We start from the raw sequence: 27,696 nt of genomic DNA on the forward strand, positions 1-27,696 counted from the left end.
TTTGTACAAAGCTTTAATGGTTAAAAGAGCTTTTGTGTACTAGCAAAACCACCAAAGTAAAATATAAAAAAGGTATATTTCCAATGGTCAAATAACATAAACAATTTAAAAATATAGATAATACATATATAGATATATATAAATGTCTATTTGAATTTCAAATACAAAGACCCGCCAGTAAAAATGGCTTTTAAATACATTAAGCTATAGAAAAAAATATATATATACGTGCTTTACAGAAAACCTTTTACATTACATATATACAAAAGCATTGGCTGACATGACAAGTTTGGGCTCGGTTTACCCTGTGGGTTTTATATACCTCATTTGCTGGGAGGTTGCCAGTTATGAAATACTTGGCTTCAGGCCTTATTTTTCCAGAAGTGTTGTGTCTTGTAGACGCGGGGAAAAATATGGCGTGTTGCTGATGTGTTACACCATTTTATGGTTATTAAATGATATACATGCAGTGCATTATTTTATAAGTAAGGCAAGGGAGACAGGATCACATGTCAGTGCTCTTTAGCGCCATTTATACCTATTCATAGAACAGTTCAGTGGCAGGCATTTGAAAATTGACAGGTCACAGTCATTATTGCTCCATTGTTTTTAGTTAGCGTGTGCTCTCTTGGTAGAGAAAGTGTATCCTGGTGAACTGCCAGCTTAATTAAGCTGTAGTCATGGGCAAGGGACTCTTCTCGCTTCTGCCAGCCCTGGCAGGAATGTGAATGCACCAGTTTGGTCTCTGGGACCTCAGTCTGTGCTGTAGTAAGGGAAGGAACTAGTCAAATAAATCTTCTTTGTGTTTCACTTTGGGATTTGGTCTACAGTAGAATATTCTGCTTCAGAGACCTTAGAAGAGTCAATTAGTTTGGAAAGCCCAGTCTTAGAAGAGTAACGGAATATAAAGGCCTTCATGATCTCATAGCGGTAGTTCCTGTGGATGAAACTGTACAAGATTGGATTGATGCAGCAGTGAAGGAGTGAGTAACATTGCGTGATGTGAACTCCTGCATACAGGAAGTTATCAAATGTGCAGGTGAATGGCAGGACCTGGAGGAAGGACAAGACATCCAACAACACCATAACATGATATGGAAACCAACAAACCATAAATACAAGAACATAAGAAACAATTAGCCTTCCACTGATTCTTCTTTCTTGGTCTCCTGCTGAAGTTAAGGAATTGGAGGAGGAGGATGACAGAGTCCAAGCCAGCATGCAATAGAAGACTGCAATAATTGGAAAAGGAATGACAAATCCCAACACAATGGAAAGAATTTCCATTCCCAGCAGCCACTCTTTGACGGACTCCTCTGGATACATGGAACGACAGTAGGTTTCATTAGTGACTGGGGAAGATACAGTTTTTAAATAATAGGTGTCTGGAAGGGAGACTACAAAGGCAATGAGCCACACAAGAACGCAAACCATTCGGCGAATTATCTTCCTTCTGCGTTTACCAACAGCTCCACGCATTGACACTGAAAAGTAACGATCAACACTCATACATGTGAGGAAGAAAATGCTGCTGTAAAGATTAATGCTAAAGATCAGATGTGTCACTTTGCAGGTCACCTCACCCATTGGCCATTGGTTATGCTGTACTAATGACACTACTAAGACGGGTAGAGTTAGAAGGACACAGAGGTCAGCCACAGCCAAATTGAAAATGTAAAGGTGAGTCTCATAGCCAGTAGTCTTGGACTGAATATTGAGCCAAATGACAACAGAATTGGCCAGAAGTCCCATAACAAAGATGAAGATGTAGACAATGGCAAGAGTATATAACAGAGCGCTCTTGTTTAAAGTGTTGGGGCATGATAAAGACTCCATGGTGATGCAGTCTCCAGAAAGGCAGCTGCTGTTTAGGTCACTGGAGTTGATGCTGTCCGAATAATCCATAGCGGCGGTGTACTCTGCAGCATTCATTGGTGTAAAGATTCAGTAGGACACAGTAGCCTGCACAAAACAAAGCAATAGATTATAAAAAGGAAAACATACAGATATCATCCAAATTGCTACATTCTAGAGTTGAGCTCCAGTTCTCCAACTGATCTGACACTACAAGTTCCAGCATGCTTTGTCAGTTGAAGGAAGGAACCAGCAGCTATCAAGCTAACGTTTATACAGACATGATTTAGCCTGTCCATCTTTCTGCATAGCTCACTTAATCCCCTAAAGACAGGTCTCTAACATCCTGGCCACAACAGGTCTCTGACAATAGCATTAAATCGTAGTCACTCAACAGCTACAACAGCACATCAAAACAGACAAAACAGGGCAATAACAGGAAAGCAATGCACAAACAACAGAATGACAACCCAGTAAAAACAAAAAAACACTTATTTCAGTACAAGTGTGTGTGTGGGTGAGTGTTGAAATGTACGCATAATAAGGTTTGTAAAACACATAGATTGCAATACCAATGATCTACCATAACCTGTAGACTATTTACAAGACTCCAAACCTTTTACAGTAAAAACTAGATAATTTGCCAAGTGTGACTTGTCTTATTCACAAGGTGCAAACAGATGTTATAGTGGCCACACATAATCAATATGTGCATGTCATCAACCATTCAGTGTGATCAAATCATTTAAACTGTTTAGAAACCAAAGATGGAAAACTTACCCTACACTCGATAAGGGAACATTAAAATTTTCTCTACAGGCTTGCAGTGGCGGCCGCTCCATACGGGGCGCAGGGGCGCCGCCCCCCATATTTTACATGCAGGGCACCAGACGCATGGATTCCAATGGGGGGGGGGGTTTAAGCACATGATTAGAGCCTGAGGCCCTAAGTGGCCCTCCCAGTTGTGTGACAATAGCTAATTAATATTCACTATTGTCTTCCTGCTTCTCCTCCCGGCCAATCAGGAAGCATAAGGAGCGTGATTGGCCCTGAGGAGAAGCGATCTTATTGGCAGAGCAGGAGGGAGGATGTACAGGAAGATCCGGGACTCGGGAGACGGCCACCCAGAGCGATCTCTCAGTGCTCTGCATCGGCGCCGATTGAGAGCCTGACCGCGTGAGTATGACACACGGGAGGGGGGGAACGGGTGGTTTGTTTGATGGAAGAACTCGTTCGCTCTAATTATATTATAATAAAGAGACCGTTCCATTTGTTTGTTCCGTTTTTCGACTTTGGAGCCTCGCTTCAATATGATTTTCTCTCGAAAAGCAGGCACATCCTTCACATTACATTTTAAATTAAATATATATGTAAAAATAAATAAGTTCTTCACCACAAAAATTGTTAAATCTTTTCAGGTGTGCGGTGAAAATGTTTAGATCTTTTTGGTGCACTGCAAGACAAAAAAGTTTGAGAAACACTGCTTTAAAGCGGAGTTCCACCCATTTAAAAGTCAGCAGCTACAAAAAAGTGCAGCTGCTGACTTTTAATAATCAGACATCCAGCGATGAGGGCGCTAGAAAGCCTCGCTCCTCTCCCCCTCCTCTCCACGGCGCCAGTATTCTAACTGTGGGCGCCTGGCTGTGGCTTCACGGCCAGGCGCGCACTGAACGCTGTAAATGGCCGGGCAATCTTCTGGGATCTGTGCTGTGTCCCAGAATATTGCAGGGAGGGAGGGGGGAGAGGTGAACCTTCTTCCGGCATGGTGGAGTCAGAGGAGGAAGTGGGAGCTTGGTGCCCTTAAAAACAGGGTACCCGCTCCCCCCCCCCAAAAAAAATTACATATGTCTGCTTTGAGCGGATCGGATGGCAGATGGGTGTCAGTGGACACATCTCCGCTGACATCCGTCTCCCCGTAGGGATCAATGGATGACCCGCTCAGATCCGCCTGAAAAACAGACAGGCGGATCCGAGCTGGCTTGTCGTGTGAAAGGGTTCTAAGTCTCTTAAAATTAGTTTGCTACAAAATTCAGAAAATGGTTACACCAAACTATGGTAGAACTAAGTAGAACTATAGAATTGTAGACAGCATTTATAACCTCTGTCAGATTATTATTATTTTTTTTTTTTTTTGCTTTTTTCATGTCCCATTGTGGAGATTTCACCTCGCTTCCTGCCCCATAGCCAAACATAAACTGAGAGGAAAACCCTGCAAACCCCCAGGTCACCAGAACTAGTGTCCCCATTGGAAGATTTCCCCTCTATTACTTAACAGGGGACAATCCAAAATTTGTGATTTTCTTTTACTTTCCCTTTCAAGGATAATGGTAAACTGGACAAATAGAGAGGGTGAATCTCCAGGACACAGACAGCAATAAAAACTGACAGGTGTTCTAATCCATCTCCACTCTATCCAAAACTGAAAAAAAAAAGTTTTGCCTATAGTACTTTAAAGGTGTCTTGGTTCAATGTGTGCAATATAGCTTATGCTGGATTACGGCATTTATATTACAGATGCTAAAAAATAAATAAAATATAGCATTCTAAAAATAAACATAGAAATAGATTTTTATATTAAAGAGGAAGTAAACCCTGATGGTCCTGCCCATGCACACAGGAGCTGCCAGTCACGGCACACGCTGGGGAAGAAACGGCACGGAGGGCAGTTTCTTCACTGCGCATGCGCTGATGACCTCATCGGTGCACTATAAGGTAAATATCTCCTAAACGGTGCACGTTTAGAAGATATTTTCAATACATATAGGTAAGCCTTATTATAGGCTTACCTATATGTAAAAATGTCTCAGGGGGGTTTATAACTACTTTAACACTGCTGTTTCTAAAACTGAGACAATGAGCATTCTTGGTGTCTTCTATTGAAACGTCCTGCCTCGTAACAGAAGTGGGAGCTCCTGACACTGGTCTGGATACCGGAAATAATTATGTTAAATGGCAATGCTCATGCTGAACTAAGCATTAAATCATGAATTAAATCATCTTAATACTGCCAGACTCAGAAGTAACATGCTATTTTACCTAATTAGTGACCTGCTGTATGTCAAAGCAACAACATGGTGGTGGGAACAAATTCCATTCAAATTGAGGTCAACATGGTTAGTAAATAAACATCATTACATAAATATACGGCACCACCGGTACTAACTAGATAAGAGTGACTTCAACATGATTTTTTTAAATATTTGGTTATATTACATTTACATGGGCCAGAATTTTCTTTCATTGCAGATGATAACTCAATCATTTTTACAATCAGCACTGGTAGGAATTAAGACAGGAATATAAGTGTAGCTACATAAAAACAGACAGATGCCGTCTTTTAGAGATGCTTACATACACACAAGAGGCTGTCTGCTGAGATCAAAGGGTACCAGCAATGTGAAAAGCTGTAACCCTTCAGCCCCTCCTGTCCCCCCCCCAGGAATTTACAGTTGCCCCTGCCGGTAGATTATGTGCAGCATTTTACAGGAAGCTGTTCTGTGTAAAGAGTATATCAGGCACACAAGGAACTGCTCAGGAATAACTCATGTCTGCTATATATTTCCTACCCTCTGGAAACATGAAAGCGAGTTGGCAGGAACTGCATACTATGGGGCTGGTTTACCAAAAGAGTAGACAATGCTCACTTGGTCAACTGAAGTTGCATTTACTTAAAAGTCCCCAATCATGTTCCAGGGAATGTAAAAAAAATAATAAAATTGCCTGATGATGAGTGAATTGAGGTTTATTAACTTTGCCAATTGAACATTCTCCATTCCTTTAATAATTTAGCGCTCAACGTTGGTATATACGTAATTTTCAGGAATGTTTGCGCTTACAGTGGTATTTTCTATTTATTTGTACATTAGTATAAAATCTCATTTTAGCTCAGTAAGCCATTATACCGTAATAATGGAGATGGACAGCACCAGGTTTTCAATGCATTAAAACTGGAAGCATGACATGGTTACTTCACATTTAACGATGTACAGCTGTCTCTGCAGAAAGAGGATTTCCTAAAACTTTGCTGACCAATCACATTAAATATTGCAGAAAAAATTGATTGATACAGAAGTGTAATTTGTCTATGTAGTTCAATGAACTTTTAAGGGACATCAATGAAAATGTAAGCCCTACATATGTAGTAGACATTTTTTTCAAACGTCTACTTCCAAGAGAGGGGGAGGGAGGGTCACCCAATCAAGAGACTAAATACTTTAGCAGAACTCCATTAAAATTCTATCTTGTATTGTGCCATTAGAAAACGGATATACAGTACAGGATATCCACATTAGGTTCATGAATATAATGCTATACTTCATACTTTTCTTTAATGCTCGTTTTGAGTCTGTATTACATGACCATGCATCTTCTCCTAAATAAGCAACAGGAAATCAGCCTAAAATGACCCCAGATCTGCTTTTCTTTTTACACGTGCCCTTTGATGACTAAATAACCCAAAGACACATGTGCATCAGTTCAGCTCCCTCCTCCTAACAAGAAACACATGTGACAAACACAGCAAGTGCAATTAAGGAAGGGCTGCTGTAAACGTATTAATTGGTAAATATCTTTCATGTCCTTAAGTGTTAAAAGATTTTCAGTTTTTTTTTTTTTGTCAGCTTAGCTGGTTATGACAATGACCTGATATACCTTTGCTCACTGTGACAGTGGCCTCATTTTCTCATTCAGCCGGCAGCAGTCCTGAATCCTGATCAGTGCCAACATCAGAAACTCTTAAATACAATCAAGTAAGTATACGCTAATGCAGGCCATACATTGGCAATTTTCTTTCCTTCCAAAACGGATGGAAAGAACCATAATTGCTTGATTCTCCCATCAATACAGTGTTGATGGGATAATCCCTCCCACAATGCTATTGTATTCTGCTGGTGGGGAGTGTGGGGAGCCATCCCTGATGGCAGAACACAATGATTAGTGTTGCCAGCTTATAGCCAATGGCACTAATCATTTGGGAAAAAACACACAGGCTGGTTATACACAAGTCGATCAACCATGATGCTCATACATAAACGGAAATTTGACCGGTCCCTGCTGAACCGGCCGAATTTCGATCCATGAATGGCCAGCTTAAAAATCTTTAAGCCCCTTTGACACAGGCTGTCAGGTCTGAAAAACTGACAAGCAGACCTAATCGGACCCTCCAGTCTACTCTATGGAGCAGCAGATGTCAGCGGACACCTGCCACTATCCGATCTGATCCTGTCCTCCAAAAACAGATGGATGGTGGTCCTATTTTCCATCCGATTGGTGGATCGGATGGCATTAGATGGAAAAGGACAGGTGGTCCATTTCCATCTTATTGCCCCATAGAGGAAAGTGTGACTGTGCCCGTGTCCGCTCTGCATAGCGGAGCGGGCACAGACCTGTAATCCGCCTGCGGAGAGATCCCCCACTGAGCAAGCGGATTCCGCTTAGCAGAGGCGCCCATGTGAAAGGGGCCTTACTGAAGTCAAGAATTTTATCACTGATAAAGCCCAATAAGGGTGACCATAAATAGCTGAAGAACAGGTGGGGAGAAATAAAGTGGATGAAGACTTGATTCATGAAATTTGACCTAAGCACATATATCTGCAGTGTTTTCTTATCTCTCTCCAAAGCCCTAAGTCCTATGTCTTTCTGCTGCTCTATTCTTCTGTTATCAGCATGATAAGTTCTGACAAGTTCTCAGACAACCAAGATAAAACCAGCCTGAAATTTGTGTTGGGGTGGGTGATACACAGTACAGCTCTGCATATTCCTTCCTTCCTCTGCCTATGTGGAGAGGGGGGTGTGTGCCTTTCCTCCAATCAGCTCACACAGTGTATGTCAAGAATCCACACCCAGTGCTGAACAGGAAGAGAAAATCTCTAACAGGATGTTCCCTTTCTAAACAGTGTAGAAAGAATAAGACAGCAGATATGCATGTAAAACGTATGCAGGGAGATTTGTTTCACCTCTGTATATCATCTGACGCTGTTCACTTCACTGGGTATAGGAGAGGATTACATTCACTTTAAGGTCCTTTACTCAAATTACCTGATCCACCACTGTTCCTAGATTAGATGGATTAGCAATTTACTAGGATTAGGACCAATGGATCAAAGTCGCTCATGGTGTAGCATTTTCTATACAGAAAAGGGACCAGATTAGGGATTTTAAAACAAGCTGAAAAATCTCTTCATGTGAGAAATAAGCACTTTTAAGGCTGAAACTTATTCACTATCACCATTTTGTTTAACATGGTTTGCTATTTGCAAAAGAAGCTTGAATCCCAAAGCACATTCTTTTATTACTCTAAGGCAGCCCAATAGTTCATCCTTTTTAATATTCAACCAGGGGATTCCCCCGTTCACACATTTAATGTGCCGTCAGAATACAATGATCAGCACTGCTGGCTATAACTGTCGGCACTGATCGATCGGGTAAAAACCCGACAGGCTGGTTGTACAGAAGTTGATCTGTAGATCAGCTTCTGTACAACCAGGGTGCCCATACATGGATCTGAATTCATCCAATCCCTGCTGAACCGGTCGAATTTCAATCGATGTATGGCGAGCTTAAAGTGGTTGTAAAGGCTAAAGGTTTTTTGAAACGTTGAATGCATGAAGATAAAAAACCTTCAGTGTTCAGCTGCCCTTTACCCCCCCCCTCCTAATACTTACCTAAGCCTGACCTGGATCCAGCGATGTGCATGAGAGCCGAGGGTCTCTCGAGTCTTTCCCTCCTGATTGGCTGAGATGCAGCAGCAGGAGCCAATGGCCGTGCTCTCTGTGTTATGGACACAGAGGGAGCGAGCATGCATGGGTGCCCCCATAGCAAGCTGCTTGGCAAGAGGGAGGGGCCGAGAGCACTGGCTAGGGACTCAAGAAGAGGAGGATTGGGACTGCTCTGTGCAAAACCTGAGCAGGTAAGTATGACATGTGTTATTTTTTTTTTTTCTTTATTTTTTTCCTTTACAATCACTTTAAATGTGTCAAAAATGGGCAAAAGGAAACAAAAAGAAGGATGGGGAAATCTGAACTTTTTCAAACATGAAGATACCTGCAATTGGTCTTGTGTCTCACACACATCCGCCCAGCTGACAGTCACATACTCTCTCCCTATAGACTAGTGATTCTCAACCAGGTTTCCTCCAGAGGTTGCTGGGGGTTCCTTCAGCATTGGGCAATTTCTGCCTCTCAAATAAGTTCCCACTGACACCATTGATCTTTTTAGCTATCTGTAAGGAGGTAATTCTTCCCAATGAGCACAAGTGTAAGGACCATTCTTCCCACTGACCATCACACTAATGTATCGTGAGTAGATTTCTATTTTTTAGCAGGGGTTCCCTGAGACCGGAGAACTATTTCAAGGGTTCCTCTGTTTTAAAAAGGTTGAGAAAGGCTGCTATAGACAAAAGCAACGCAAAGGCAGTGAACTAAATCTAGCCATGCACAGTTAGAGATTCATTTGAAAATAATTGTTTTCAAAATGATCATTCAATTTTCTATTGTAACAATTCAACAAGTGTTCTCGATTGTAGCAATGAGAAAAATCAAAGGAAATGGAATTTTCTTTGTTTCTTATTGGAACAAACACAGTTCTAACTGTAAAAGTACTATCATTTCTGTTCATAAATTGTACTTGTAATTGTAATGTGCATGTGCTAGGTAAAGTTTGATCCAGAAGTAGAACTTTTATTGTCTTATCACAAACATTCATTTGTTTTATACTGTATATGGTATGTGCTAGGGTCACAGGCATAAACATTGTCTCATTTCTGTGCATCCCGAAATCAAGCGTTAAAGTTGGAACAATAGTTATAGCATTATAACAAAATTTTTAAGGGCTTTCAAATGAAATTTGTCAAGCCACTGATGATACTATCACATGTTTTGATAAAAGATTTCTCAGAATTTCTGTACGAATGAAATTCTACCCATGTATGGTTATACTTTACCTTGCGTAGATGATTGTCTACAGAGATTTTGACGCATGCTTGAAAATATCAGTATGCAATAATTGCAGCTTCAAAGCCTCATTATCCCCTGTTGCTACATGAATTGAATTTAATGGATTGTGTATTGCTACTATTTACGGATCTACACATCTGGCTGTAGCTATGTATATTTGTTTAAGTGTTTATAGTGTTAAATCGCTGGATCTATAAAAGGAGCGATTTGCACTTTAACAGTATTATTTTATTTTACACTGGGGGACGTGTGAAAACATTCAGTTTCTGGCTCTCATTGTGATGCGACATTAGAGATATTACCTCTTTGCTGCATCCTTAGATCATATGTTGGTCACTAGCCGATACTTAGTTGTGTGTATCCAGCAGATTAGGGCATACAAAATGTGACAGATTAGGCGAGACAGGGATTTACATCAGCATCACTTCTCTCTACACAATAGAAAGAGAGACCCTCCCTGACCTAACATGCACACAATTATCTATTAAGTCCATGAAAGAGGATTCTTCCAATTAGACAACTTTGTTTATGTTGGGTGATTACATTGCATCAAAGATACAAAAGACTACAGGAAAAGCCTAGACAAATTGTGACAACTTTCCACTATCCTGCTTATCCAAAACAGCAACTGAAAAAGGTGGACCAAGGTTCCCCTCCCCGATGACCTTAAAAATAACGTATCCAATCTTTTAAAATGGGCCAAAATAGCTAAATCACCTATCAAGAAGTCATGTTACAAAAGAAGCCCCAAATAGAATAACATACGAGTTGATCGTTGATAAGCTAATATTGAACCTAGAGGCCATCATGAAACCCTGCCAACCTTTTCTTTGGAGAAAAGGGAAGAATCACTCAGTGGCACCAGAGATTTTCCAGTTTCATCTTTTCAGCAATAACAAAATCTTCCTGTCCTAACTTGTACTTTTCATTGCCAAAAAATGGAAATAACATTTTGGGTGACTTGACCTTTTGTGGAATATATACAACTTTTTGGACAAGTAGTAACCTATGGAAATGGAAATGTTTGGATTGAATATTTCATTCAACAACCTTAAAAGCAAGAAAGCGATTTTGACACCAACTTTCAAAGTCCTTTAACTATCACACTTGCCTGCTGATAAATCTGCATACAATAGGTAAGAGTGGCAAACCTAGCGGCTTCTCCTGTGTCTGCACTGTCAGGGGTCTCCCGAAGTCACTGAGCTGCTGTCAGGCTAGTGTGACTAGCGAATCATGGGGAAGTTCGTCATCAGGCACGGAAAGCGATTTCAGCGATGATCCTGCAACTTTGCCCAGCGATGTGCGGACTTGGTGCTCGATTGATTGCGGTACATAGCACGCAGCGCCCCCAAGATTCCCGTTTACCGGAGCGCCTGGTATAAAAGTGGAGGTTGAAGATGACAGCCCCTTGGGATACCTCCAACTCTTTTTGACTGATGAGGTCATAGAAATAATTGTTACAGAGACCAATCGGTACCAGGAACAACAAGCTGCTATACCGCAGAGGTTTTCAAGGAGCAGAAAATGGGAACCAGTGACCAAGGAGGACATCTGGAAGTTTCTGGGCCTAATTATTCTCCAGGGAGTGGTGGGCAAACCCCTGCAAAAGTGGTACTGGACAACCAACAAAATATTAGCCACTCCTTTTTTTGGCACCATAATGTCGGAATACAAATTTTCACTCATAATGAAATATCTGCATTTTCAAAACAATGACGAATTTGATGAGACTTCTCATCCAGCTCCAAAACTGAAAAAAATTTGGGACTTATATCAAATTATTCAGAAAAATTTCCAGCAGACCTATATACCAGACAGAGACGTCAGTATCGACGAAAGTCTTATGGCCTACAAAGGAAGACTTAGCTGGATACAGTACATCGCGTCTAAGAGAGCGCGATTCGGCATAAAATCATTTATGCTCTGTGAAGCCAGCACTGGTTATATATGGAATTCGGTCCTTTACACCGGGAAAGGGACGAAATTCAACGACAGATTCAGTCAATATGGAATGGCAACCGCTTCTGTTCTCACTTTGATTGAGCCATTGTTGAATCAGGGGTACTGTGTAACCACAGATAATTTTTATACTTCTCCAGAACTCTATGAGTTCCTTATACAACACAAGACAGATGCTTACGGGACTGTTAGAGCTAACCGGCGTGACATGCCGCCAACCTTTGCCAAAAAAAAGCTCACTGCAGGAGAAATAGTTGCCTGGCAAAAAGGCAAAATGATTGCACTAAGATGGCGAGATAAAAAAGATGTGTGCCTAATGAGTACCATTCACAACACCTCTACTGTCATGGTACGTACAAAAGTTGGAAAAGATGTTATGAAACCTCAAGTCGTAATGGACTACAACAACACAATGGGAGGTGTTGACAGAGCTGACCAGGCCATGACTTTTTACCCTGCTATGAGAAAGCAACAAAAAAAATATTATAAAAAAATCTTCAGGCATCTTCTTGAACAGTGCCTGTGGAACGCTTTCATTCTTCTAAAAAAAAAGAGTGACAGGCCTGTGATTCATGCAGACTTCGTTTGGAAAGTTGCAGAACTCATATTTCTGAAGCACCAAACACCGACCACTGTAAATCGATCTGGACGTCGTGCTGCTGGCGTTGTGAACCCGGAACGTCTGACAGGTCGACACTTTGTGGACCACATTCCACCAACAGAAAAGAAGGCAGCAACCACAAGGATGTGTGTGGTTTGCTGCTCTAAACGTGACGACACAGGAAGGAAAGCCAGAAAAGAAACCCGGTTCTACTGTCCTGACTGTGACGTCGGACTTTGCGCTGTACCCTGTTTTAAAATTTACCATACCCGAGACGTTTACTAAAAGCAATATGACTACTAATATTGCACTCTTGTTTGGACAAAAAAAATGTCAGTGTTTTTGATTTATATTATTTACTAAAATTTATTGAATAAAAAGTATTATTACTATTATATTATTATTTGTTATTATTTATAGTTATTTATTATATTATAATTTATGATTTTGTGTTTCAAACTTTATCATACCCAGGATGTCTACTAGACTCTTGTTTGGACAGATTTCAGTGAGTTATTCCTAAGAATTACAGGCCTACAATATAAAACGCCACATTTCCATGCAAAAATAATGGTACCGCTTTCAGCACCTAAAATCTGAAATAATCATACCGCCAGGGAGGTTAATGGTTTAACCATTAATACATTTTTTTTTGCATTATAAATACTTTGTATACTCCTTCAACTATACTCTTATGTGCCTTTAAAGTCCACCTTAGAGGATATGGCACTAGACTGGCATAATATTACCGTTCCTTTTTTCTTGTCTTTTAATTTTCATTGTACGTGATTAGGTACTCTTTGCAACGTGAAGCTTTACCTCATTTACTAAACTCTGCAGCAACCGCACTTTGCAAAGTGTACAGCCTATTTTCCTTTAGTAAACCAACCCCATAAAGTCACTATGAATGAATGCCAGTTGTGTTTTATGAAAATCTTCAATATTCAGTAACCCTGGATGTAAACATTAAAATGTACAGAATTCTATTTGTGTGCTCAAGATTATCAAACATAGATAGGTTTGCTCCAGTAAAGTGAAAAAAATGTGTGTTTAAATTAGCTTCCTCTTGCATCACTGAGTAAAACAGTGGTCTCCAAACTATGGTCCACCACAGGCAGGATGCAGCCCTTAGCTTATCTTTATCTGGCTCTTTGGTCACTTTTCCCATCCCTGACACCAATAATGGGGAGATATTCCTTTCACTGGCACCAGCAATGAGCACTATTACTCTCACTGACAGCAGTGAAAAGAGCACCAATCTTCCCACTGACACCAATGATAGGCCGCTATTCCTCCCACTGATACAAGCAACAGGGCACAATTCCTTCCAATGACACCAACAATGGGCACCATTCCTCTCACTGAAACCAAAAATGGGTTACTATTCCTTCCATGGACACCAACTATGGGCACTATCACCCCACTGGCACCAAGAATAGGGCACCGTTCTTCTCACTGACATCAATGATGGGGCACTATTCCTCCCAATTACACCAACAATGGGAAACAATTCCTTCCACTGACACCAACAACAGGGCATTATTCTTTCCCAATGACAACAATGATGCGGCACTATTCCGCTGAGTGACACCAATAATGGGGCACTATTACTCACACAGACAATAACAGTGGGACACTATTTATCCTACTGGCAGCAACAATGACGTTCTTTTCCTTCCACTGACTCCAACAATGGGACACTATTCCTCCTTCCACTTACCACAGCTACAAGATCACTTTTCACACTTATTGCTCACCAACCCTGGGGTACTTTTTATTCCCATTGACCACCAACCTTGGGGCATTTTTTACTCAAACTGAACACTGGCGCTGGGGCATTCTGCACTCCCGCTGGTCACTCCTCCCCTCCCAAAGCAAGCCATAGATTGCAGGAAAGAAAATTTCTTGATTCCCCCAACAACACAGTCATTGGGGGATCCCTCATGCAGCGCTATTGTGTTCTGGCAGCGGGGAGCCTTCCTGCTGGAGGCTATAGCTGCTGGCAGTGATGGCATCCAAAAAATCTAACAGGCTGGTTGTACTGAAGTCAATCGATGGATCGACTTCAGTACAACCAGCCTTAGATGGATCGAATACTGGCAGCTTAAGGTTTGAAGGCTAGTGAACTGACCCTTCGGTGAGAAAGTTTTAGGACTCTAGCATTAGTCAGACAGGGCATCTATTTAGTTCTGAAGTTACACAGAATTCTATATCATCTCAAAATTTGACAAAAATGATCCACTGTCTAAGGCTAGCTTCAGAACTGTAGCGCAGAGGGGCAAAGTGCACTTCTGGGAATTGATAACCTTTTAACCCTTTTCTTCAACACTTGATCAATCCCACAGGTGTGTGCTCCATGCATAAACATGAAATCCTGGTTAAAATAATCCAGCATACTCATGTCACAATCATTCTTTAGAAGGATCATACATGTACTGGCTCTTGTGACCTCCATTTACTGTCTATATGCAATCCAAAGAGCGAGGTTCCACCTGCCTGCAATTTTCAGGCTGTCCATAGATAGGAAATGAGACATATGCTATTTCCTTATGTGCTCACAAAGTTATAGCTGGAACTCTATCTGCATTAGGAGGATGAATACAGGGCATATAATGCAGTGAATCGTTTTACTTTTCATTTTTATTTACAGTAAACTTATCATTCTTCTGTCATGTTCTAGATAACTTTTGATTTGAATAATAGTTTTTTTTAGCTTGTGTCCTATATTGTTTTAAAGTATAACTAAGGCTTAATGTACACAAACGTTTTACAACCTCTTCTGAACAATGTAACTTGACAGATAGTAAACGATGTTTAAAAATATCCGTTTTGCCGCGTTTACATGCCGCGTTTAGCCGCGTTTGCCTTTAGAAGCGTTTTTTTTTTTTTGTCAAAAATTAAAAACGCCTGTAAACTAAACACGAGGTACCGCGTTTACAAACTGTTACAGGCGTTTGGCGTTTCAAATGCCTCTGAACATCTGTCCTGAACGCTTTTTTTGCTTTCCAAAAAATGCTTCTAAGCTCAACTGCCTAGAAACTTCTATAAACAACCCTGTGTACAAGTACTAAAATGGATAACATAGAGGAGAGTTCAGGGGCAGCTGAAAAAAAACGCCCAACTGCTCCTAAATGTCCGTTTACCAGCAGCAGTGTACATGAGGCCTAAAGGCCAAACCTTTCTTTTTTTTTTTTTTAGGATAGATAGGATAGAGTTTTTAGATGGAGTGGAGATGAATTAGAACATCTGTCAGTTTTTATTGCTGTCTGTGTCCCCATTAGGGACATTCAACCTCTCTATTTGTCCTGTTTACTGTTATCATTAAAAGTGAAAGTAAAAGAAAATCCCACATTTTTGGTTGCCCCCAGAAAAGTATGCGGGGGGATCTTCCAATGGGGGCACTTGCTCTTGGAGACCTCCGGGTCCCCAAGAGATTCCCTTTATTTGCAGGGATTTTCTCACTTCCTGTCCCATAGCCAAACAGGAAGTCAGAAAATCCCTCCAATGGGACAAAGAGGGCAAAAATAAACCGTACAGGGGTTATAACCAGGGTTTTTTTCAGCGGGAACGTGAAGGAACGCAGTACCGGCACCTCCAGCACTGAATGCATGCAATGGCAAGAGGTGCCGGGGTGTGCTGGAGGGTCTGTTGATGCTGTCTGCTGGGGAATCTATTGTCACTGGAGGGAATCTATTTTTGCATGGGGGTCTATTGTTACTGGGAGAAATCTATTGTTGAGGGAGAGATCTATTGATGCTGGCTGTTGCAGGGTTTATTGATCCTGGCTGCTGGGAGATCTGTTGTTGCTGCAGGGTGTCTATTGTTGCTTGGGCGGTATTTTGTTGCAGAGGGTCCATTGTTGCTGGGGGGGTGTCTATTGTTGTGAGGAGGATCTGTTGGTGGAGGAGGAGACTATTGTTGGGGTGGAGCTGTTATCACTTAGGGAGATTTATTGTTGCTGGTGGGGGTCTATTGTTGCTGGGGGGTATATATTATTGATGGCAGCAGGGGATCTATTTTACTGCCTTTCTTGTTATCATTAACAAGTACCATAGAAATTACTTAGCACCACAAAATTGTGCTTGGTTCTGTATTCTTTAAAAGGAGTGGTACTGGGAGGTGGGTAGGTGGTGTAACCAAGGGATGGTGATGTTAGGTGGGTACTGGGTGGAGACAAGGGGTGACTCAGAAGGGGAGAGTTCCTGCACCTGTCCACTCAGAAAAAAAGCCCTGGTTATATCCCCCCTTACTCTATCCAAAATGAAAGAAAAAGTTTTGCGTATAGTTCTACTTTAACGGGGTTGTAAACCCTCTTTTTTTTTTAAATAAAAATAGCAAACATGTCTATACTTATCTGCTCTGTGCAATCGTTTTGCACAGAGCAGCTTCGACCCTCTACTTTTGGGGTTCCCCGCCAGTGCTCCACGCCCTTCCTCTTCGGGTACACCCACGGAAAGTCGCTTTCCCTGGGAGCACCCATGTGGGCTCGCTCCCGAGTGTCGCTGCTGCGTCCATTGACACAGACATCACCCCCAGTGTCACTGGATTTGACTGACAGCAGCGGGAGCCAATGGCTCCCGCTCCTATCAATCTGTGCAATGAGGAGAGAGGCTGGAGCCACAGCACCTTGCTTGATCGGATTGGGCTCAGGTAAGAAAAAGGGGGGGGGGGTCTGGGGGGAGCTGCAGCACAGAAGGTTTTTCACCTCAATGTATAGAATGCATTAAAGTGAAAAACCTTGAGGCTTTACAGCCATTTTAAGTACCTGTTTACACTAGCGTGATGCGGGAACCAGCGCGATTCCTGTGGCGGTTCCCGCATTGCATAGGACTTGCAGGAAGTTCACTCCTCTCTATGCGACCTGCTGCTGGTGTCAATAGAAAGTTAATGACACCCCCAGATCGGTTTGCATACCGCAGTGCAAACTACCAACTGGTCCAGAAACACCCATGCGATCTGATTCCAGTGTGGACCAAAAAAAAGATTCCTGCACCATTTTGGTGCGAATGCGATGCAAATTCAGCAATACAATCTGTATGGCTGAATTCGCATTGCACAGAAATGGCATGTGATCTGCACAGCAGTGCGGTGCAAATTACATGCAATGTCTGTCATTGCACCAGTGTAAACCCAGCCTAAGCTTTTAAAGATCTACTTCCAGAATACACTGCGTTCAAAGTCATTTGTCATTGTCAACAGCCAGAATTCACACAAAAACACTCCCAAACTCACATCAAAAAAAATAAACATTTTGGCCAGATTTAGTCAGAAAGTTAGATGTTACAGTGAAACCTTGGTTTGCGAGCATAATTCGTTCCAGAAGCATGCTTGTAATCCAAAGCACTCTTATATCAAAGCGAATTTCCCCATAGGAAATAATGGAAACTCCAAAAATTCGCTCCACAACTATTTAGTCATATAAAAATGATTACGGCAGTATACAGTATAAAGTGCACTGTAAACATAAAACAAATAAAACTGCACTTCAAAATACAGTACTGTACAGTAGTAGGAATACTGTACTGTCCTCTGTGTTGCAAAAGTTTTAAGGTAAAAAAAAGAATGTGCACAGTGACATTGTTAAGGAGTCTGGTGCTCACCTATTTAAAGCCGCTGTGTATACTGTATGTAGAGTAAAGTCGCTGGTGTACACAACTCTGTATGTGGCCAGAGGTTGGTGTTCATCTCTTTAAAGCCGCTCTGTATACAGTACTGTATGTTCAGTAAAGCTGCTGGTGTACAGTACAACACTGATGTGGCCACAGGTTCAGCTCACAGCGCTTCCTAGAGAACTCAGGAACTGTTGACATCACTTCCGGGTATGCCCGCTCCTGCTGGGAGTGTCTGAGTGTCTCCAGGAAGCGCTGGGAGCCACCATCGCCTGCAAATCTCTGGCCACATACAAAGCTGTACTGTATGCTGTACACCAGCGGCTTCACTGTACATATATACACAGCGGCTTTACACGGATGAGCAGCAGACTCCTTCACATTGTGAGTGTAATTCTTTTTTTTTTTTTCCCATAAAAAAAAAAAAAATGCTTGTATATCAAGACAGCGCTCACAAATCAAGGCAATTTTTTTTTTTTAAAGTTGCTCGTTTTTCAAAACGCTCGTAAACCAAGGTTTCACTGTAGTCGATTTTTCGCATCTGGAATAATCTTTTCTGTCCCAGATTTTCAGGCAGTAAAATGTGTACAAGTAGTTTGTTTCTACCAACACTTATCTATTATCTATATGGACCTTTTAAAAAGCACCTGCATACAAAACAAGTTTAAATAAACAGTTACACTCAGTATTAATTACTTCTTCGCATCTGCCAACACTGACAAGAATACGGCTTTGCAGCAAGTTACCAAGTTCCCTTGTAACCCAACTCCTCTGTGCTTTAGGACAATGAGGCAGGGATTATGATTAGTTTTCTGGACAATAGAAAGCTGATCTGAGTGAAACAGGTAAGTATGATCAAGTTGTGTGATTTACCTTCAAAAGAGGTCCAGATAAACAGGTTTATCCAAATTAGATTAAATGGGGTTTATTGTATTGTTGGATTGCGGTCTTCCTCGGAATCACAAAGGATGTTGGGACCTTATCCCTGCAGGGACAGAAAGTAATTTAGGTAGGATGGTTTTGTAATTTGTTTAGTTACGATCAGGAGGGTTACAAACACTATATTAATGTTGTCTAAATCTAGGCTATACAACCTTTCCTGAGAAAGCATAGCACTCAACACAACACCCTTGTGATGAACAGTCTGTGGATGTTCAATAGATATACATGCATTTCATTCAATTCTGCACACTCAAGTGTGTACAAAACAACTTTAAGTTAAAATGTACAGATATTTTAAGGTATAAAAAGTAATCAGGATATATACATTGACCATTTTTCCACCTAATTCAAGATCTGAGTGGGTCTGATCTACTAAAACTGGAGAGTGCAAAATCTGATGGAGCTGTACATGGCAGCCCATCAGCTTGCTCAATTAAATTTTGACAAAAAAAAAAAACCTGGAAGCTGATTGGCTTCTATGCAGAGCTGCTCCCAATTTTGCACTCTCCAGTTTTAGTAAACCAATCCCATTGTGTTTTTTTTTTTTTTTTGCAGGGTTTGTTCAATGGTATATCAATAGTCTCCAGCACTTTCTTGGCATTTGGTGAGCTGCTAGAAAGCATGTGTCAGATGTAAGATCAAATTATGGCAAAAAAAAAACAAAACAGGAAAAAATAAGGAATTATTTAACTACCTCTTTCTAACCGCTTGCTAAAGGCTTACATTATTGTGAATGGATGCTGCTGGAGTGAGCCCAATTGCTTATGTTTTCTATGATGGCCATGGAACACACCAAGGTGAGTCCCATGTGACGTGGTTGCCAAAAGTTAAGAAAATGGTCCAAAATGCATGAAAAAAGCATTTCAAACAATGGCAAAATACTTAGAAAACTGGCAATGATATGGAAATAGGAAAAATGTTTGTAAATACCTATGACAAACTGCCTAATAACTTCTTGTTTACTGCTCCAATTATTTTAAAAAGGAGCAGATGGAGTAAGCACAAGTGGTTATAAGAAACTAATGGCTATGGACAAATCCAAGAGGTGTCACACTAGCTGCCTAAATATAAACCAGTTTTTAACCACCTGTACTGTTCTATTCATCTTAAACCTAAACTTGTAAAGTCAGCAGTTGAGAGGCTATTGGGGCTTGTGTGCACTGACTACCAAGACCATCCATTAGTAACCAGCTTGTTCACACCATTTCTGTTTAGATTCAGTTTTCGGCACACGACTGCATATGTTGGGTGTGAACAAGACACATAAAAAACAACCGCTTTCTATGTTCCTTGCTCACACCACACATGCGTAATGGTGTGCAGAAGAACACAGCTCAGTGGTTTTGGTGTGAACAAGGCCTAAAAGTGTCCCGGCACATAACGACTGAGTCACAGATGGCAACCCTTCAGCAACAGGATCACTAAAGAGAGCACTCACCTGCATCCTTCTGGTTCAGCCAGTAAATAAAAGACTGCATGGCTAAGTGAGTGTCCTCTCTGCTCACTTAGCAATCCTGTTGCTGGTACATTCCACCAACAGCAGAATTACCTGTGTGACTTAGACCTAACAAGTCAGATATCAATCTGTCTTGGGATAACCATACCAGTCGTCCACAAAATTCCAATCCAACTGCTCAAAAACTAAGGGTATTAGGTCGAGAGGAAAAAAAAAGATACTGTTCTGCTTAAACTGTGAGTTCATCTTTTCACAAAAAACAAAAAGGTGAACTAAGACCCTCCATCCTCCCCACCTCCCCAGTCCCCACTGTACTTACTTCCATGGATGATTAGCTGTCACACAGCTGGTACAGCGGTCTGGAGATTTGAAAGATTACCTCTTTTTTCACTATCTTTACTTGGGGATAGAACAGATTGAATCTGATTTGTCAAAGCAGTAACGCGCTACCTAGAGTTGCTCTGATCCATCCCAGAAGAAGACTGTGGCTTTCAAGTTCCCAGACTGCGGCATTGACTGCGTAGGCAGTGAAACCTAATCACCTATGAAGTTACACTTACACTAAGGTAAGCTTGATGTCTACTGGTAACAGAAGTAAAATGCAAACACCTAGAGGTGACAGGTTCACTTTAGCATTGGGTATGGCAAAACACAAGTTCACTGTACTGGTTTATCCATCTATTTACATGTGTAAAGACAATGGCACTTGTAGAGCAGGCAGACAGGGTGTGGCTACTACTGGCCCCCACCAGTACACAAGTTTTTAAAGCTGGCCCTTCCACTGCTGTGGATGTAAACCCAAGTGCCTCGTCTCACAATTATTCTGCATGGTATGTTTCAAAGGAGCAAATTCATGGTATAGTAGAGGACAGACAGTGTTTTGCCTGTGTTGTATGCTAATGATGATAATCATGTCATAACAGCATACCCATAATGACCTCATCCCACAAAATCTGTACAGTATATTTCATATTACTTCATGTCTATTATACCTAATAGAGGAAAAAAAAAGTCCTAAAAAACTAAATGGTTTTGAAATAATCAGAAGGAGATTTTAGCAGGAGAAAAGTTAATGTATTTTTTGACACAGTTCCCAGGACTTTTCTTGATCTCACTTCTTTACTGTTTGCTCTTGTGAAATGTCAGAAAATGCCCTTTAGAAATGATCCTCCCCGAAACTGGGGTAATAAGGCACCCTGGTGAGCTCTTTATTCCATCCACCTCATAGAAACCCAGCAGCTATTCTCTGTTCTGTCCCCTGCTGTCTGTCTCTCTCACTCCCTCTCATTTCTTTCCTTTTCTTCATCAGCTCCCATTCCCGACTCTCCCCTTTCACACTCCTTTTTTCCTCTTATTTCCCTTCCAGCCTTTAAAGTCAAACTGCATCTCCTTTCTCATTTTCTAGCAATCTTCCTGTCCTTTGAGGGTACAAATTGGCTGTGCCTGACTGATCTCGGGATCCCCGCTGTACCTTCATATCCCTGGGCTTGGGGTGCTCACACTAACCATGCAGATTAACCCTATCACAGGAAGTTGTAAACCCGGCCTGGAACACAATGTATATGTCTGTTTTACATTAATTATTCTCCTTTGGGCTTCGTTTTATTGTGCAGGCACTATTTCCCAAGGGATACCTATTTTTAGTGCTACATATTATTTTATTATAACAAATAAACAATTATTCAAGCTCTTCTGTCATTTATGCAGAGAATAGAGTTGCATTACCCTTTGTAATGTTAACGTTGCTTTGCATTTATCAAGCTGAGTAATTGGCAGTGGAAAACCAGTATGATAGCCTTCTGTTTAAACATTTATGACACCATGACATCCGCATGGAGTTAAGAGTTTAGATTAGTCTAGACCACTTTTCAACACAGAGGAACCCTTGAAAAACTTTCCAGTCTCAAGGAACCCCTGCTAAAAATTACTACAACTTATGATACATTACTGTGATTGTCAGTGATAAGAATGCTCCTTACACTTGTGGTCACTGGGAAGAACTATCCCCGTAGAGATAGTTACAAAGATCAATGGCATAAGTGGGAACTTATCCGAGAGGCAGAAAATTGCTCAAGGAACCTATAGCAACCTCTGAAGGAACCCTGATTGAGAAACCCTGGTCTAGACACTCTAGATAAATACAATAAATAATGACGCACATACTAAAATTAGCATGCTTTTATAAGAATGAACTTGAACACAGACTTTTTATTATTTACATTATATAATATTTGTATTATATCTTAATGTATTTCTATTATCTATTTAGGAGAAGGCAATAATGAGAATGGACACAGCCCTGGGCAAATAAGAACACCTAAACTCAAAGGTAGGAAAGACCAAGACTGGGGATTATGGCAAAGAACTTTCAAAGTGGAATTACACCTTCACTCACTTTTACCACTTCCTTCCATTTTACCCTACTCCTTCTCTTTTCAGCAAACTGCAACCAAATTTTTTATTTATTTTTTGATAGGGGGGGGATATCTTTCTCACCTGGGTGAGAATGACATCTCCTCGCCCATAGCCACCTGGGATACCCAAGTCATGCACCACCAGAAGCTTTGTGGCTGTGTAGAACACACCGTGCAAGTACAGTGGAGCATCATCTGGGGACAGCCAGCTTTCTGATGACATCAGCAAAGAACCGGGCACGCGGCAGGACAGCATGTGATTTGCTGGGTGGGTGAGTATGCATTTTTAGCTCAACGCAGCAAAGGTAAGAGGGGGTTAACGTCAAAATTACCCGGGGGGTGAGGTGATTTACGATTATAGATCAACATGACCATATTGATTTAATTATGATTTTAATATTTTAATACATGTGTGGGCACCTTAAGACATATAACTTTTAATGGATGACCAGATCCCACCATAACCGAAAACATCTATTTATAGGTGAAGAGTCTCTTACGCCCTTCCTTGTGGCTATAGAACTAGCAGGTCTGGTTACAGAAACTAAGACTTTTTACCTTGTGTTTAATTCCTAGCAATTTCGTAAATTTGTACATAGGGCTTCTCATCCTCCTATTCATTGTATATTCCTGGATTGTTCCAATTAACAATAATAAAGAAGGATATGTCACCTAGGTTGCAAGACACAATTGTTTGGGATAAACAAAAAAGGTATCACATGGAAATACCTTGATGGACATAAGTAGCAGACTTTGGGCACCTGCCTACAAACAATATACTTCTACAGATCTTTGTAATAATTCCCTCCATACCTCCTATAGTGAGCTATGTTGTCATTTATTAAGGTTTTCTGGAGCTTCACTAAAGTTTGTATTTTAACACCAGCCATTCAAAGCTGTGTTTACTTTAATTATCTAAATGGATTAAGAAGACATTTGTTTTTTTAAATTTTCCTTTAACAGAATTGTGTCTGAGGGTTAATGCCGAATGTAGTCTATGCTTAGAGACCCCTTTGTCCAGGATTGTGTACTACACATGGGTGGGTTGGCAACCTTTGGCACAAAGTGATGCCTAGCTGATCAAAAGCCAACTTTGTGCTACTACAACTGGAAGGCTTCCACTGTTCTGCTAAAACAATGTTTTTCCAGCACATCATAAACTTTCATGGCAGTGAGAGGATTCAATGAGCCATTTAAAAGCTCTTCTCCTCATCTACTTCAGGTCTACACACACAGATTTGTCATTCGTCTTTAACTGCATTGTGAGTAAAAGTTGATTTATGTATTATTGGCAATCCTAGCACAACACCTGTAATTCAACTTGCCAAAAGCCTTGCACATCATCACCTTCCCCTCTCTGTACGATCCAATTCTTAATTATTGGCTCCTTTGTAGGACAGTAATTAAATGACTCATTGATATGTGTGCTAAACTATTACAAGTACTTCGCCCTGTCTGCTATTACAATACTAGTTATATTCCCATCACACTTCTTCCTGGGAAGATCCTGGAGTAAGGGGAGGGGGCTGTGCTAACAACCATCTGGTTAACTGGCTTACACATAGGAGAAATGGTATGTCCCCAGCACACCATGGATCCATACCATATAGTCCAGATATTAATTGAAGCAACCACATCAGGGAAGGCATGCCTGACAAAGGGGTCTTGTGCTGCCCCAAAACATTGTACTGGTACTAAAGCTAAGTTCACACAGGCGGCCAGTAAAAACAGATGGTTGATCCACCTTTTTACCACCCACCTATAGTGCGACATTGTCTGTTTGCGGAGCCGCTGCCGTGAAAGTTTGCAGTGTGGCAAATTTTAAATCAGCATGTCCAGTTTGGCAAATGGCTTAGGACTGCGCTTCAACCACGTGCCAAATGTTTGGCACCCAGTGGCAGTACAGTATTTCAATGTGAAATATCCCTTGGGGTTAAAAAAAAGGCATTCAAAAGGCAGCAGTATCACATTCTGAATGCCTGTAAACCATCTCTAAACTGCTTCTGAAAAGGCAATACATCGCAAGTCGCCAGAATCTGGTGCAGTTGTGCATGGTAGCCAATCAGCTTCTAACTTCAGCTTGTTCAATTAAGCTTTGACCAAAAAAAAAAAAATGGAAGCTGATTGGTTTCTATGCAGAGCTGCACCAGATTTTGCACTCTCCAGTTTTAGCAAGTCAACCTAAATATGATATGGTAGATCTATGGTGTGCTGGTGATATACATTCTCGTCTATCTTCTATTACTCAGCTCTGCTCTAGAACAAGTGCAAATTTCCAGAGCTCTGGATCTGATCCTTGATCTACTAATAATTAACATATAATAAGCCAACAAGTGCACAGTCAACCCAGCTCTATTGCACAGCAGCAATCACTGAAACTTCAAACAGCCCCAAAGACAGGTAAGCTGACAACAAATCACCTTGACTGAGACTCCTAACTTTGTACTGAGCCCAAGAACTTCCCAAACTAAGTACAGCAGACTATGCAGGACCTTGCAACTTCCCTGCGAAGCAAACAAAAGTACACGACTCTGCTGGATGTGGTCTGGACTAGTCTGTTCTTAAATGCAAACTGAGTTTTTTCACAGGTTGGGGCACAAAAAAACAAAAACAAAGGCATAGCAGTAAACTGTCGCACGTGGAAATGTGTCTGCACAACAGTGTGCTTTATTTTCTGAAAACATCCTAAGGAATAAAATTAGGATTAAAAATAAAAAGCTAAATGCTTGAATGCAGTTAGGTGACACACAAGACACAAGACTGCCTATACTTATATTTATTGGGTATTTTTTCTTTTTTAATCTGTGCTGTGATTTATATTGCAGAGTTCAGGCGGGAGTGTTTATCTCCAAGCAGCAATTTAAAAGTGCTATACAAGTTAATGGGTGGCAAACAAATGGCTGAAGGATGAGAGAAGTTAACCTCGGCGGCCAGAGGTCACTCACAGAGCTTGTATATGGCACTAGCATGTCACTGGGTCCTGCATCATTGCGCCTATAATAAAATGACTCATGGGGGCTGATTTACTAAAGGCTGCTCACCTAGCATGGTGAATGTCAATGAATAAGGTGAACCATTGAACACTTGATGATGTGCGAAGAGGGGTTGGGTGGGGGGGGGGGGGGGGGTTAAATAAAGGATTTGTATTCAAAGTGAGCATAGCTTCATCTTATTCACTAACATTCACTTGTATTTAAAGTGAACATGCACTATCTGCTCCCTTAGCAAATCAATGTAAGTGTGGCTATACTGCAGAAAGTTCGTAGTGTAAAGCTAGCAATACATTATACAATTTTCTTGTTCCATTAATCCTGTAGTGCAAGGGCCTGCCTGACTGCATACAAATTGAACGTGTTTTAGGTTTGACCTCATATGGTTTTGGTAAATCTAAAGGAAAACTGAACAAGAAAATTATACAATGTGTGGCCAGGCTAAGTGATTACATTTTTTTGGCTAATTTAGATAATTAAAATGCAAGCATTCGGGATAACATAGATCCCTTTTTTGTATAAAGTCTGAAGGGGGGATGTAAGGCAACCTTAAATCTTGCATCCTTAATACCTAAAGTTAGCCAGTAAAGGGTATCCTTTAGACCCCTGTCACACCTGACCAATTTGTACCACGTTTCCCAAAGTACTTCAACGCTCAGCATCAAGATGCCCAATATATTCAATGGTGCCCATTCACACCTGAGCATCATGTCACTTAAAGCTTTACGCTCAAAGCTTGAAAAAGTATGAGAGCTGCTTTCTGGCCCCTATAGACCTCAATAAGAGCATCTATAAAAGCCTGATTTTTTATGTGACATCTTAATTCTCCTCCTCCTAGTACCTAGCCTTCCATTAGGTAAAAAAAAAACAAAAAACACAAACTTAAAAACACCCAAAAACACGTATACAAATGCACAAAAAAAAAAAAAACACTCCAAAATTACTCAAGCGTGAATGAGGGCTTAAACTCCAAACTTTCTCCATGAATCACTAACTAACATTGTAGGATATTCGGATATTCTACTCCTGCAACTTTACACTGCAAAATCAGAAACTTTGTACATGTTTTCAAATAAATAGGTATGTACCTTGTGTATTGTATCTATAATACACAAAATAGTGATAGAAGAGTTGTTAGGAGTAAAAAGATGATACACAACAAAGTACATAAAATAAACAAAGGTAGAGTAGAAAATGCAATACTGACACACACACACACGCATATATATATATATATATATATATATATATATATATATATATATATATATATATATATATATATATATATATATATATATATATATATATATAAAGAGAGGGATACAAAAACAGATATGCATAGATATATAAATATATGATTATATAGATATAGATCTGTGGATTAGCACTAATGTCCCATGAAATGATCGATTCTAGTAGACTTGAACAGAAGTTTTCCTCCATTTGTTGGACCCTCCTGGTGGTGTGCCGCCTGTGATCAGTACATGGAGGAGAGGTGCCCCCACTGCCTTCCTGGCTGTCTATCATCAGACTCCCCATCACCCATCCTATAATAAATGGTCCTAAGTCAGTGATCTCTATAGGAAAGGTCCCCCCGATGAGTGTCACCTCTCCAGAGTCATTCCAGAAAAAGTTCTATGTGACAAGTCCCCCCCCCCCCCGTCATTACTACCCACCATAAAATGACAATCAGGTTATAGGACAAGCCTGGGTGGAGTCACATCCCCCCCTCCCTTGTCACATAGGTGACTTTTCACCCCATCGGCTTACCCTGCTGTTGAGATGGCGCTGACATAGACCGGAGCAGTGTTCTCACTAGTTCTCTCTGTGTGCTCTATGAGTTCTCAGCGCTCATGAGCTTCTATATATAAGATAGACGTGCGGGCGCCGCTAGGGGGAGCCCTCCCGTGTGTGTA

General features: G+C 41.0%; 1 protein-coding gene across 2 annotated transcripts; it reads right to left on the reverse strand.

The window, feature by feature from the left end:
- Nucleotides 1-27,664, reverse strand: ACKR3 (atypical chemokine receptor 3). Of its 2 annotated transcripts, XM_073633644.1 has the most exons (3): nucleotides 27,551-27,649; nucleotides 18,849-18,960; nucleotides 1-1,962 (listed from the first exon to the last, which is right to left on the reverse strand). In XM_073633644.1, the coding sequence occupies exon 3, from the start codon at nucleotides 1,930-1,932 to the stop codon at nucleotides 808-810; it is 1,125 nt and encodes a 374-aa protein (XP_073489745.1). In that variant the 5' UTR covers nucleotides 1,933-1,962; nucleotides 18,849-18,960; nucleotides 27,551-27,649; the 3' UTR covers nucleotides 1-807. The 2 variants fall into 2 exon arrangements, with proteins under 2 accessions (XP_073489745.1, XP_073489746.1); XM_073633645.1 differs by lacking the exon at nucleotides 18,849-18,960 and having other exon boundaries at nucleotides 27,551-27,664.
- Between the last annotated feature and the right edge of the window lie 32 nt (nucleotides 27,665-27,696).

The sequence above is a fragment of the Aquarana catesbeiana genome, linkage group LG06 (genome assembly GCF_042186555.1).
Source record: "Aquarana catesbeiana isolate 2022-GZ linkage group LG06, ASM4218655v1, whole genome shotgun sequence".
Classification (NCBI taxonomy): Eukaryota; Metazoa; Chordata; class Amphibia; order Anura; family Ranidae; genus Aquarana; species Aquarana catesbeiana.

Coding starts and splice junctions, on each gene's coding strand:
- ACKR3 (XM_073633645.1), bottom strand. CDS start 1,932: ATGAATGCTGCAGAGTACACCGCCGCTATGGATTATTCGGACAGCATC.